Source organism: Athene noctua, chromosome 4, assembly GCF_965140245.1.
Source record: "Athene noctua chromosome 4, bAthNoc1.hap1.1, whole genome shotgun sequence".
NCBI lineage: Eukaryota > Metazoa > Chordata > Aves > Strigiformes > Strigidae > Athene > Athene noctua.
Window position 1 is genome coordinate 10,320,702 of NC_134040.1, and position 14,395 is coordinate 10,335,096.

General features: G+C 41.0%; 1 protein-coding gene across 1 annotated transcript; it reads left to right on the forward strand.

Moving 5' to 3' along the window:
- Positions 1–23: 23 nt before the first annotated feature.
- On the forward strand, positions 24–13,999 carry RNF4 (ring finger protein 4). The gene is made up of 9 exons (XM_074904402.1): positions 24–148; positions 1,014–1,138; positions 6,052–6,214; positions 6,721–6,841; positions 7,574–7,653; positions 8,164–8,173; positions 9,734–9,899; positions 12,118–12,166; positions 12,502–13,999. Exons 3-9 carry the CDS (start codon positions 6,206–6,208, stop codon positions 12,649–12,651), a joined length of 585 nt encoding a protein of 194 aa, XP_074760503.1. The 5' UTR covers positions 24–148; positions 1,014–1,138; positions 6,052–6,205; the 3' UTR covers positions 12,652–13,999.
- Positions 14,000–14,395: the final 396 nt, after the last annotated feature.

Genomic DNA, 14,395 nt, shown 5'->3' on the forward strand with positions numbered 1-14,395 from the left:
TGCCTTACGCCTCTGCCGGGCCGGGCGCTGAGGGTGAGTGCTGGAGGCCGGGGGTTCGGTCGTGGGGCTGGGAGCGGCGCCCGGGAGCGGCACCGGCACCCCCGGGCCCGTCCTGCTTTTCTGAGGCGCCCGGGGCGGCGAGAGACAGGTGAGGGGAGGGCGGGGAGCGGGGGCTTGGGAAGGCAGCCGCGCCCGGCCGCGGTGGGGGAGGGGTGGGCCCGGCCGGCGCTGAGGGGAACGGGGGGAGATGGGGCTTCTTCCGCCGGTGCGCGGAGCGGGGCCGGGCTGGGCCGGCGCTGCTCCCTTCCTCAGCGTGGGGACGCTGACCGGAGCCCCTTCCCCCGGGCGCGGAGCGGAGGCACCGGCGCCCTTCACCTGAGGGGCTCCCCCTCAGCTGCCCCTGGCCTGCCCTCGCTGTGCCTGGTGTGACGTGTGGCGTGACCCGCTTCCCCCTCCCCGGGCCTCATGTTATCTTTATTTTATTATCTCTGCTGCTCTGGGGGGCTCCGGGGCCTGCGAGCGCTGCTGCCTGGCCCTCAGGGCTGGTCGCGGCCGCTCCTACCCTCCCGGCCGGGCGCGGCGGCTCCCCCACACTGCCGTTTGACGGCAGCTCTGAGGTCTTGGGGGGCAGCTAGGCCTGCGGCCGCGTTCTGCCCCGCATTCCCTCGAACGCGAGACTATCCGGCCCTTGCAGACAGGCTGCTCATTCCCCTGTGGTGCTCGCTGGGTCATAAACTGCATCTGCTGCGGGGGCCGTTCGGGGGGTGACCTGGAGCGGCCGGAGAGAGACAGGTGCTGGGGAAGGGGCGAGGGCGTGCCTCCTCCTCTGGAGGAACAGGCTCACTGCGTGCGGTAGATGAAGCTGCGTGAAGTTGTTAGTCTGTCCTCCCATTTTGTGTGACAGCAGGAGTGGAGGGAACGTTTCTCTCCTACCTCAGCGTTCCCCTGCACCTCCATTACAGGGCGTGAAAAGACTCAACTTCTTTTTTCCTTTCTTCTGTATCTGATTTTAGAACTATTCAAAGTGAGCGGTAGCCTCTCACAGAGAAACTTATGTACCAATGAGGAGCTTTTCTTCTGGCCAGTCTTCATCTTTCTTTGTTTCTGAAATAGGATATCTGATCAATGAAAAGTTTTGGTATGTCTTATTCTGTGGGTGTTTTCTTAGCTTCTTTGTCTTGTTTTGGATTTGGTCTTTTTGTTGTTGTTTTTGTTGGTGTTGTTTGTTAGGCTGCTCATAATCGTATGTTTTATTTGTCTGTAGATGTAGCTGACTGTGTAGACCAGGCAGGCTAGTATATCTCTATGGCACGCTGTTTATGTTTCATCTTTACTCTTTTTATAGTGCCTCTCACCAAGCTTCTATTTTATAAGTCTGCTTGACCTAATTTGGATAGAACATAATAGATTAAGCATCTGTTTTCACTAAAGTTATTGTAGTACATCTGAAAAAATGAGAATGTCTTTAAAGGTGCTGGAAATACATGATAGGGAAGTTTTGAAAGAGTAAAATGGCAGATTACTGTTCTGGGGGGGGGGGGGGGGGAAGACTAGCACTTTGTGATTGGTAGGTGCTTTTTCTGACTACAGAAAGTTTTTTTTATGCATGCTACATCTTTGATATTGTGTTTCCTGTTGTTATGAGTGCTTTTCACTTCTTAAGACCTTTCCTTGCAAAGTCTTAAAGGCATAGCATATCATGCTTTGACAAATACAGTGTATACTGCTTTTATCACCTCTGCCTTGCACAAACCAAACATCTAGACTGACATTACTGCTATCTTCAAGTAGTTACATTACTTCATAATCAGCCTAAACATTGCAAATACAGTAAAGTCTGGTTTGTGTTAGTGAGACATGGTAAAAATGTCTACTTCTTGTTTAAGCTAATTTGCCTTGATTCATGGCAAGCATGTGGGGAGACCAAGACTGTTTTCAGAGTGGTACAAGAAAAGTTTCCAGTTTGTTATCCAGAGAATCTATTTTTTTGGAATTGTAATATAAACATGTTAAATTAGGTTAACTTGAACTTAGTGAAAATGTAAACTTTTTTATAGAGGAAAACATTTTAACAGGAGAATTAAATGATTAATATAGGAATCAACAGTCTCTTAGTGTAAACATTCTTAATTTAATTTGCTTTAAATTTATTTTTCTCAAGTATCTATCTGTACAGAGAAAGATTGGTGGATGTAGTCCTTCAAATGCCAGTGAGTTAGAATAAATCTTGGGCTTTGTTGTTACAAGGATAACACTACTTAAGCCCTTGGGAGAGCTAAATGACAGGAACAATAACTGCATGTGTGGAGCTCTGTGTATGCGAGGAAGGGGGAGTGGCTTCTTCTGGCACTATCATCCTGCAGTGATGCAATAAAAAGTCTGTAAAAAAAAAAAAAGTTGACAGTATATATTGGTTGCTAAGTTTTCACATGAATTTTTTTTTAGTTTTTAAAAAAATCTTAATTCTAGAACTTTGAATTGATGTCTGAATGCATCTTGCTACAAGTGTAAGAGATGAGCTCACTAACAGCTTCAGCTGGAGTTATTTGATTGCTTATGGGTGGGGGGGGTGATGTTGGAACTCTATTATTGTCTAGTCTTGGTGCTGGGTTTCATAGCAACTGGTGGAGGAGGGGTATATAGACCTTACACATTAATTTGGGCTATCCAGTCCTGCATAACAAATATTAAATTCAGTGGTCCTGAGGTTTTGAAGATCCTTCAGGGGTTCTTATTGATGACTGTGCCTCTAAAAGTGCAAAACTTGGAACTGTTTTGTTCTGTTCTTGTGCACTTCTAACTTAATCTGTAGTATATTAAAGAAAGTAAAATTTGCTTTATTTTTGCTACCTATTCTTACAGTTCAGGTAATTACCTTTCAGTGAAGTTTCCTGAGTAAGACAATAACACAAGGAAATCTATAGCCCCACAGAAGAGGTTTGTTCTTCCAAGACAATAATCATATTGTGAGACTCCTTCCATGGTCTTAATAAATTCCAGCAGTCTGATTTTTATTTTTATCAACATGACTCTGAGTTGAGTCATATTGATACTGATGAACCTGCCTATGGTGATTTATTACAAGGTGGTGTTACAGTGAGGAGCTTCCCTGTGGGTGTCCATTATCAACTTCCTTCTTCAGAGGAAGCTTCTGAAGAGGTTAAGATTTGAGCCATTAGCATCCAAAACATTTGTGCCTTATGTGTACTTGCTGTATTAAGTATAAAGAAAGCCTACTGCCAATGTTGGAAGATTCTAAAAATTAAACCATCTGAATAGCAATGGTGCTCTGTCACGTAGTTCAAGAAGTGGCTCTGTCCTGTGTTGCCTTTGAGGTCTGATATTAGATCCTTTGAGACATGTAGTAATCATATAAATAATCTGTTCCTTGGTATCTTGGTCAAGAAGTGCGTGAGTAAGGTGGTCTTAGCAGGACAGGTCTGTTTGCTTGTTTTTTTCATTTGTTTTGGGGGTGGTGTGGTGGTGTTGGGTCTTTTTTTCTGCTGTGATAGTGTTTTGGCACTTCAGCCACTTGTGGACAAAGAGAATCTGTGCAAAATTTTGTGTTTGGAGTCATCCCAGGTGCTTGCCCCATATTTTTAACCCTTTCTAAAGATACATTGTCAGCATACCATTGGACTGGGTTGTATTCAGTGTTAAATTTGAAAAGCACCAGGTCTTGTGGGTGTTTTACATCCAAAACTGTGCTCTTCTAGTGAATACATCAGACTTGTTTTTTGTTGTCTTTCAGCAGTGCAGATACATCAGCGTATTAGATTTCTCTAAAAAATATTTTTAAACTATTCTAACAACTTGTAGTTTAAACTAAGCTTATATAACATTTATTTCTTTATAATCCTTAGCTAGATGCATGTACAAAGTAACATTTCCCAGCTTTTTATCTTAAAGTATTTTTTCCAGTTCCATATCTGAGGAGACTTGGGGAACATGTCTCTTGGCCTTCTTGATGAAATAAACTTAGAAAAAAATCTAATGGCATAACTTCTTAATATACCTCTTATGTAGTTCAGTCTTGTTCATCTTCCTGTTGTGTGCATAAAACTGCTTTGCCCGAGTTTGTTACACCTGTTAGGTGAAGATGGTAGCTTGTCTTTGAGCAACTAGTGTCAAAGAGCAGATGTACTAGGTTTAGGGATGATTCTCTTTCTTGCCCCGATCCTTCATTCCTTGTGCTGTGTGTTCTCTGTGCTTCACTGCCCCTTCATCTTGTCTCCAAAAACCTTCCAACCTATGAATAATAATCATATGGAGCAAGGAACTCATAGCATCTTGAAAACATGCTCACAGAACAGTTTCTCTGGTTTGTTTTGTATGAGTGTGGAATTAGGCATGGCCTTGTTTTAAAAGTTCTTGTTCCCTGTGACAAAAATTAAGTGTGTAAAATAGGATCTTACCAAGAATGTTGGTAAGGCTGGCAGAAAAGCTTTCTTACTTAACAGGTGAAATGAAATCTAGACCTTGGGCACAGTGGGGTAGAGTGTGCAAAGAGTACCTGGATACAGAATATTATGAAAATTGTTGTGTATGTGAGCCCTGCACTGAGGAGGCAGGAGACTAGAAGTCAGCTCCCAGGTTTCTCTGATAGTAAACTCGGAGCCTTAGTCGTCTTCATCCCAAGTGAGAACATAAGGCTATTGCTCACATTTGCAAGAAAAAACTCTAGAAGACTATACATATAAGTTAGATTTTTAATAAACATTTTAAAATCTTAAAACAATCGAAACTGATAGGGCTTATATTGGGAGGAGGAGTTATGCATAACAGTTCTGAAAATTTCATCTACTATGACCAGAATCTGCCTGGGAGCTCAGTGATAGTTAAGTCTGGCATATAGCAAGTGGTCCAAGTTGGAAAAAAAAAAAAAAGGCAAGCAAAGCATGTTGACTTCAATTTTAGCTTTTGCAATCCAGTACCAGTTTTAAAGTGAAAAAATGGAAGAAATTTGAGTGGCATATTGTGTTGCTTAAAACTGTTCAGAAATATCTTTGGGCTTTGTAAAAATACTGAATTCAGTGTAAAGATTTTTCTCAAGCATGTTTTGTTTCAACAATGTCACAATTCAGTGTTAGTGGGTCTCTTAAAGTGACTGACTTAAGAAATATAAAGAGAAAGTTTAAGAGGAAAAAATCAGTTGGGCTTCCTTTAACTCAAGGTTATGATTGACTACCAGTACCATGCCATCTTACTGCATGGTCTCAGTGTTTCTTAATCTGAGAATAGTTTAGTAGTATGTATGCTGGCTATTGCAATGTAGATCAAGGTCAGCATTCGGAAGACAGTTCTGCAGTTCTTAACATCACTGTTTTTTTCCTTGTCCCTCTACTATCTCCCCCTCCTCCCCACCCACCTCAGGTCTTCTTTGTGTGTTGGACAGGGAACTGTGTCAGGAGCAAGCTTTAAGATGTGAACTTCAGTACCACGTCAGCTACTCATATGTGCCTTAATGCAGTTATTTCCACTTAGCAGTTCACTGTCTGGTGGGCAGGGGCTTGCACACCTACACTTATTACAGAGTAGCTACTGTAAACTTGTATTCTTTTGCAGATCTGTGAGTATTCTAAACTGAAATTTCTCTGCTGCGCTTGCTTTAGATTCTTCTTGAGCTGTTCAGCTCCCACCTGTTTGAATCTGGAGATGGGTTGGAGAAGTGAACTGTATTTATGTGGAATTTTTTGTTCTCTGAAGATGGCTGCTTATGACACAATTCCCAATGATTCCTGCCCACATGAAAACATTATTACCTCAAGAGTCAATCCGTTGCTTTTCAGTCAAACTTCACTGGGATTCCTTAGTATTGTTCTAGTTTGCAAACTAACTAGCGTATTCCTCTGTTTAGTTTAGGAAATGGGTAAGAATGACAGGCTTCAGGCCCAGCTGCAGGTGTCTGAGGCTCAAAGACCAAACTCTGGGACTTCCCCTCTAGCTTTGGACAGAAACTGGTGCCCCAGGCATGGCAGTCTTGGAGAGGGGGGGTGTGTTTAAGAGGACAAGCATTCCCAATAGGTAATCTTCTCTCTTCTTTTCTTATAGGTTTGGAAGAACATTGTTCTCAGACCCTGAGAAATCTGGACTCCTGAAGTGTGCTACCAAAAGGACTTAAAGGAGACTTATAGCTTCCTTGCAATTACTCTTTTGGTGTTTGTACTTTTCTTACTTTTTCTGTGGTTTTAGAGCAAGAAACACCATGAGCACAGTAAGTATTTTACTACTCAGTGCAAACCTGATTCTTAAAACGTGGTTTTGTGCTACTTTTAGAAATGATTTTAAGAGTTTGTAGTGAATACACTGGAAAATAAGCATATTAAAACTTCATGTTCTGTGATACTTTAGGTTTCTAATCTCTCTAGGTGCTAGAATAGTTCAGAAATGCTTACAATGTGGGTAAAAACCCTAGGTCAGACTGATTGCAGTGGCTGGCTGCAAGCTAGCATCTGATACAACTGTGAACTAGTCTTCCAATTTGCAAGCCATCACGATATGTTTTTTCTTTGTGATCCAACTGATAAGATATCTGGAGTGATGTCTTGTCCTTGATGCAATGTGTCCAGGCAGGAATGACCCATACCACCCTTTGATGCATATTAGAGCCTTTCCGGGGAGTGTTTTGAATATCCTTGTGTGCTTTCAGTGGTGCTGCAAAGGTGAGGGCTACATTAATATTCCTCCTCAATAGAATGCTAAGGCTTTGTTCTCTCTTAGACTCAACGAAAGCGCCGTGGAGGAACAGTTAATTCCAGGCAAGCTCGGAAACGAAACAGGCTGATGGCTTCTACTGCAGAAATGGCTTCAGAAGCTGAGCCAATAGAACTTGAAGAAAGTGGTAAGCTTGCTTTTTAACTCGGTAAGAACATAAGTGAATGCCCAACTCTCCAGAAGCAATTTAAGGCGTGTGTTTGCCAGTTTCTAGGCTGTTTACTCTTTTAAAAAGCATCTAGTATGGCATCTGTAAACAGCAAGCCTACAGACAGCTGGTTTTCTTTGTTCTGAGATGCATTACCTTCAGCACTAGTGATAGATGAGTTATATAAGAAAGGGACTCCAGCGCTGCTCAAACTTCTGAATGTCTACTCTGAGCTGGGAGTCGCTGCAGCTGCCACTATATATGGTAGCAAAGTTTGGGAATTCCCAGGTTTTAAGAAGATAATTTAAAGGTTGCCATTAGTCGTACCCTGTCCCTCAAGGGAACGTTTACAGCATAGTATCGTAAAATTATTTTATCTTATAGGATTCATGTTTTACTCTGTATGATGAACATTCACCTATGTCAGTTGAATAATCTGTTGCTGTGTACCTCCCACGAGCTGTTGTCATACAACAAAACTGTGTGAGGACTTCAGCTGCTGTTCCTCTCACATTGCAACTTGCAGAAGACAGTGATGGTAATGCTATACATGGACTTTTGAGGGCAAAGCTTGAGTGAAATGTTGGATATGTTCCTGAAGAGAAGAGGGATAGGGCAAGGTTGAATCGTACCTCAGCCTGGTTCATAGTGGCAGGCAATTTTATTCCTCTGCGATCTCTGATCTTGATTCTAACATTTTCTTTTTTTCAGCTGGTGAAGAAGTAGTAGATCTCACATGTGAATCTTCTGAACCTGTAGTCGTTGATCTAACTCACAATGATTCTGTTGTGGTAAGTCGTGAATAGCACACTTAACTAATCTGACTACAAGATTTAGATTTCTGTTCTGGTCCCTGGTAGGATCTGGCTTTAAGGATAAGGTTTTTTTAAGTTCAGAGTTGACTTGTCAGTGTGTGAAAGCCACGCGTGACAGGTCAACACAGAAGCTGCTCTGGATGTGCACTTGGAAATAGCGAGAAGGTAATCTAAAATAGATTGATGAATACTGAAACTGGGGAGCAGGGAGGAGGGTGTTCAGGTGGTTCATAAGCTGCCTCCATTTCTAGCCCTTGGCAGCAGTGTGAGTGGAACCAGAAGCAACCACTTGTTTTCAGAGCAGCAGCTAAGTTACTGCTACTTCTAACATTCTTAATCAAAACCAAGAGAGGGCTACCCTGCCATTCTTGACTTGTTCAGTTGTAATTGCTTAGCTTATCTGGTGTTTGGATGTAACACTAGGGGTGCACACCAAAGTCTAATTGTATTTTCTTTTCTCTCCCTTACCATATATATTGATGCAAGATTGTTGAAGGTGAGTTGATGTTTTACAATTGATAATGGAATTGTCCTAAAGTTGGGGGTTTGGGGTTGGCTTTTGTCCTTTCCACCAAATTCAAGCAGAATAAATTGAAACTGCATTTACCGAAAGGCAAAGGACAGTGCTAAAGTATCTGGGCAGTATCTTAGAGAAGAGATCCCATCCATGTTTGATAATTGCTATCAGAGCTTGTAGAAAGTAGCTGAAATAAAATATGTCCAGACTTTTCACAATGTGTTCTTGCTTTCCAAACAGAAGTTCTTTAAGCCCCAATTGGACAAAAATTTTGTCACTTTTAGCACTGGAATGTCTGCTTTGAATAAAAAAAATGCCAAAAGGCTTTTTTAGCCTGTATTGCAGTGAAGAAACTAAAAGTTATTTGTGGTCATAGTATTCCCTTTCATTATCTAGTCTAACACATCTCAGATTTAGTACCGAGTAGTATTAACAAATGTAGATTTTTCTCCACTTTAGGTGGTGTAATAATTATAAATTTTAAGAAGTTAATCCTTTACACCTTTCCAACCTTGTTCTGATTATGATACCTGAGATATATTGGTACGTTGTTCGCTGCTTACTTAGAATATAATCTGTTCTGTGCTCTGAATGGAGCAAGAGCAAGTAAAAAATAGTTGCAGTAGAAGTTGCAGCTGTGTACTTACGCAGGAAGGAACTTTAATTTTGTGGTGATTTCTGTAATTTTAATTGATTAGTGCTTGATTATTGTTACATGTACATGGGAGTTGCAGAGATAAATCATGCAGTTTCTAGTTGTTAAAAAGCAAATAGCAATTCTTTAACCTTTGGATGTTACAGACCAGGCAGTTTAATTTTTTTTTAATCTCCTTTCATCTTGGGCAATATAACTCCATTTTCAAGTTACCTTAACTTGGGAGGAAGATAGTGAAAACATCTAAGGAGACAGTGCTGAAAGTAGTACCGCAGACAAAATGGTACAGTTTAGTATCATGCCTGCATAAAGCAGTGAGGAACCACAGCAGCTCTATAATTTTTAGATTTAATTATCTCTTCCATCACTTCTGAAACTTTCTGAACAAAGCACTCTGTGTTTTACCAGGCATTTCTGTTGTGTATGTGCTACCTTGTCATGCTACTTGGAAACTTGACTTCAGCCCGCCCTCCCTCCCTCCCATCACCCAGCAATTGTTGCAGCTTCTTGACATAGTATTGTAGCATTCTCTGTAAGAATCAGGAGAGGTAGCTTCCCTCTATAGAGGAGACTTATTCACAGGTAGTGTAACTATATGAAACTTATGATACCAAGAATCTTTTAAGATGATGTTTTAGCTGTTTGTAGGGTGTATAGAGCAAATGTTCTGTGCTGATATGCAGCAGAATATTCACAATGTCTGCTAGTGTTCAGCCTTAATATTTAGGAAACTAGTTCATTTAGGATTGTTTTTAACCCAGCTAAGTATGATCCATTTTAAAAATGAACTGTTACAGACTATTTATCATCATGCATTTCAAGGATAAATCCAGGGAGATATATATATATATATATATATCTAACTTACCAAAATTAAATTACAGAGAATCAACGACAAAGGAGAAATCTTAGACTAAGAAGCCAGCGACAGTCCGACAGCTGTGTACTGAGTAGTGATGATGAAGATGAAACAAGAGATAACGATGTGTACATGACGGATAAAGTGTCTCAAGAATTGGGATCACTGGAAGATGAAACTGCAAGTTCAAAGTATGTATGCCTTATGGCCTACTAAACATTGAATTTTGCCTTTCTTATACATAAAGGACTAAACTATATTGCTATAGTCTGGCTTATCTTTGAAGTCTTAACTTATTCTAGTTAGTTCCCTTTTTTTTCAATGAGTACATCACATTTTGCATGATGGCCAAATGATACTGTTTGAACTTGAGGACACAAAGGCCGCCCAAGACAGATGTACAACTTTGCATACAACCTTAAAGATGAGTGTGGGGGTATGGCAGGGAAGGAGGATTAGTCCCAGGCCATAGCTCATAATTGCACTTTTCATGATAAGCTCTAGTAGTGATGTTAGATATGAAAATATTTTCATTGATGTCAATGAGACTTGGTATCACAAGACCAGCAGGCAGCAGCCTGGCAAATTCCAGTAAAAACTCTTATTCTTTTCCTGCTGCTTTTTTACAAGCTGAGCCAGTTAAGTGCCTTTTTCTCTCAGAGCAGTAACAGTTCTTCCCAAGGCATACTTGCAAGGGGATTGTGGAGGTAATACTGTTATGGGCGTTGTTCTGTCCCACGTATGTCATGGAGCTCTGGCAGGTTTGCATATGAGATGGTGATCTCGCTGTTTGGGTCAGGTGCCTGCACAGTAAAGACCCCATTCTGCAGAGAAACAATGAACTTCTGCTGGAGGAGCACTCCATTGTGTTAATAAAGATGTGATGTATTAGATTAATTAAATGAAATCAGGTGTCCATGTGAGTAGGGAAGACAAAGAACATGAGAATTGTGGTATAAGTATTTTTTAAGTGTTTGAGGGAGTGGGGAATACAGGTATTAATAAAGTCAAGGCGCTTTGAACCTTTTAGCGTACCAGAAGGCAATGTAGGAGAGAACTTGGGTATGGAAATTTTGGGTGCCAGGCTTTTATGCCACCTGAAGGGCTTATACTAAAACAGTGTGTTTTGCCAATGGATTTGTAGATTTTTTTCAATTTTGGTGGTTAAGTATGTAGCTGAATGAATCCCACTAATTAGTTAATATAAAAACAAAGTTTTGTTCCACCAATCTCAAGCTTCTCTGTTAAAGAATGTGACTTCCTACTTTGTTTAGGTAAGGCTGAAAGAGCTCAGTGCTGCAGCAGTTAACATTGACAGAAAGGTACTGATGCTGGAGATTGCCACAGAGCCATCTACAGAGTTACTCTGTGATGTTAGTCCACTCTTATATGAGGGTTATCATCAATTGTAATTAATTACTGAGTTGGTATTATAGCTGCTTCATAAAGAATTTGAGCAGTAAAAATGGGAGAATTAATGAACTTATGTATGTGAAACTAGGGGATAGAAGGTAGTAGCGCTCACTGACTGACTTTATAGGTTAAAAGATATCTCATGCTTTCTTTTCCTGTTTAATAAATTACAAACTGTTGCTTAGTGTAGGTGGTAACATAACAGCACCAAGTGCATATGGTAAAGACTTAGGAAAGCAGCTTACTGTGATCATTTGAAATGGAGATTAATTTGTGAGTAAGAGTGGCAGGAAGCTCTTTCTGATAGAGAACATTAGTCAGCACTTAAGGTGTGACATACTCCTTACACGGTCTAGCTACGTCTGTAAGTAAGTGTGCGTGTAATACAGCTTTCCTGCTGGCTGAAGGCAGGAGAGGTACATCTCTGGTGGTACTAGCCACCAAGTTTGTCCTTCTCTAAAGTAGAAATTTATTTCTGCGAATTTCCTCACAGTAGGCTGTTCCTGCCCTGTGTTTTATAAGAAAAGAGTTCTTAGTATGAATGTTACTGGGCTGCAACATTGCTTAATTGGAATAGGGGATGTTTTAATTTTGGACAAGCTCTTTCCCTTATAGAAAGAATAGTTTCCAAAGGACAGCTAGATGCTTTTGTCATAAACCTCGTATTTATGACCTGTTGAAAATTAACACTGCCATAGGTACACTGCACAGACCTGTAGACTGCTGTTACTTGTCATAATAGAGCAGGGTGGCCAACAGCACCTTCCCCCTAAAGGAAACCAAGATGTGTTTCCTTTAGGTAAAGGACACCCTGACTACTTATTAAATGCAACAGACTGAGAGAGTTAAAGGTATGCAGGGAACTGCAGATGAAATGCGCCATGGCTAGGCTGTGCAGTCAGGTGATTATGTGACTTTTCATGTATCAGAAACCCTTCATGCACGGTGACATTAATGGATGCATGTTCTTTCTGGTTTTGTTCTCTCCACTGCAAGGCCGTCTGGTACCGTTAGCTGTCCGATTTGCATGGATGGCTACTCGGAGGTAAGGATCCACCTGTTGCTGTTGGGTCTTTTTTGTTGGAGGGAAAATGGGGCAGAGGATGAGCTGCGCAGCTCTGCTGGGTTATGTGCTGGCCTGAAGTACAGACCTTGGTTTGAAGGTCAAGCCAGCTTGTAACTCCAAGACGCTTCTTAGTGGTGCGTGTAGAGAGAGAAACACTTCCCGGGAGGGCACTGAAATAAAGATCTTAGTGTTCCTTATTGTTATTGCAGTAATGTACTGATTCCATATACGCCCAGTCCCATTTGCCTGGTGCCAAGAGACCAGCACAGCTGAATTTCCTACTCCAAATTTCTGTTGTGGATTTTTTCTTCCAGATTGTGCAGAGTGGACGTCTGATTGTGTCAACCAAGTGCGGCCACGTCTTCTGCAGCCAGTGCCTCCGCGATTCCCTTAGGAATGCCAACTCCTGCCCAACCTGCAGGAAGAAACTCACTCACAGACAATATCATCCCATTTATATATGAGTACTTGTGTTTCTCAGGACAGACTCAACTGGATTTTTGGGGAAAATGTCATGTTTTCAGTGCTCTGAAGATTTAAAGAGCAGCAGGTTGTGCACACATCCAAATAAAAGTGGGGTTTTTTGAGAATGACTTGTACATATATAGACCGCTTTTTTATGGTCCAAGCTGCTGCTTGTCATGTCCCTCATTCTAGTGTTAAATTTAGGACTGTCTCTAAACTAGACCAGCAGCCTATATCAGAAAGGAAGCAGCTAATCCATTTCCTTCTACTTTTTTAATGCTTAAATAAGAGGGGTCTGAATATTTTGTTATTTCTCACTCTTTAAATTATTCCCACCATCTCATACAGATATGGAATAGTTAGCTCTTAGAATACAGATGAGCAATTTGCCATTTCATTACACTTTTCTTTTTATCCTGTAAGAAGCTCATGACTGTATTGCTTTCTGCTATACCATCTTTGCCCGAGTATGTTCTGTAATGATGGATTGTTTTATCATCAACCAGTATCAAATTGACAGCCACAGTAATGCAATAAAATAACTTGCTGTTAACCAGCAATCCGTTTTTTTAAGCAGAAGGCTTGAACATGTAGATGTCTTTATGAACTCCATGAGATCAAAAGAACGTAGACAGATTGCAGTGTGTACAATGTGAAAATACTTCTTTGAATGTTTTAACTGCCATGAATTCCTGTATTTAAATCACAACACTGAATCTCTTTTCTAACGTGATGAGATGGTCTCTTGGGTTTACTACTATTCTACTGTGCTCTCTCATGATAACTAAGGAGGACATAGTCTTCTCTAGGCTTGCTAGTGATGAATGAGAAGCAAATTCTATGCTGTCCTCTTGTCAGCTGAATACCAAACTACCTACAGATCTTCTTACAGTATCAAGTATACCCAGCATCATGCTTAAAGTTCTGTGTGTTCACTTTGCTGTTCTCTTCACTTGTTATACTGACACCTGACTGTTTTTTCCCTGGTGTATAGGATTAAAAATTAAATAATTGTATTGCCATGGGTTTAGGAAGTGGAGGCTTTAAAAGATGTTTGGTAGCAACCTTGACTTGGCAGCTTTTGAGGGAGAAGTTTAATCTCCCTTTGCCTTGAGGGTTGTCCAGCTTCCTTTAAATGTGCATCTTTAAGAAAGAAGTCAGATACATGTCCTAGGAGAGAGAGAAAATTCCTCTATCAAAGCAGGAATACGTAGGTTTACGCAGTCCCTCCCCCCTTTTTTTTTTTTCCAGGACTGAGTTAGAAATGTCTGCTTTAAACCTGTTACAGATAAAATCTGCAAGCTGATGTGGAACCCCAGGTGAGGTGATATAAACAGCATGTAATTACAGTAATTACATGTAGGCAAGACAATAAAAAAGAGTATGTTATGATCCACATCTGCAGTAGCTGCATCTGTGAAAAAGTCCAAAATTAAATTTGGACACTGTTGGCAGTCGGTTGGTTATGAAAACCACTAGAAGCAACACTCTGTTGCAGCACAGTTGTAGGCTGCGTTTACTTAACATTGGTATCTGATGTGTTTGCTAACCTGTCCGAGGGGTCTGTAGGAAGCCTTCAGCTAAAGCAGCTCTTCTAATTAGCTGTCTCAAGTTCTGCATTGAAGATTACAACCCAAAACTCAAGGGTTTTTTTTTTTTATTAGGATGTTGGGGGATGCTTCTAGATATAGTATTACAGACAAGAGTTTTGTTCCATCAAGGTTAGTTTAAGGAATGCAATAC

Excerpts from the sequence above, each read along its gene's own strand:
- RNF4 (XM_074904402.1), top strand. Across the intron at positions 6,842-7,573 it reads AATAGAACTTGAAGAAAGTG|CTGGTGAAGAAGTAGTAGAT; the intron begins GTAAGCTTGCTT and ends TCTTTTTTTCAG. Across the intron at positions 9,900-12,117 it reads GATGAAACTGCAAGTTCAAA|GCCGTCTGGTACCGTTAGCT; the intron begins GTATGTATGCCT and ends CTCCACTGCAAG.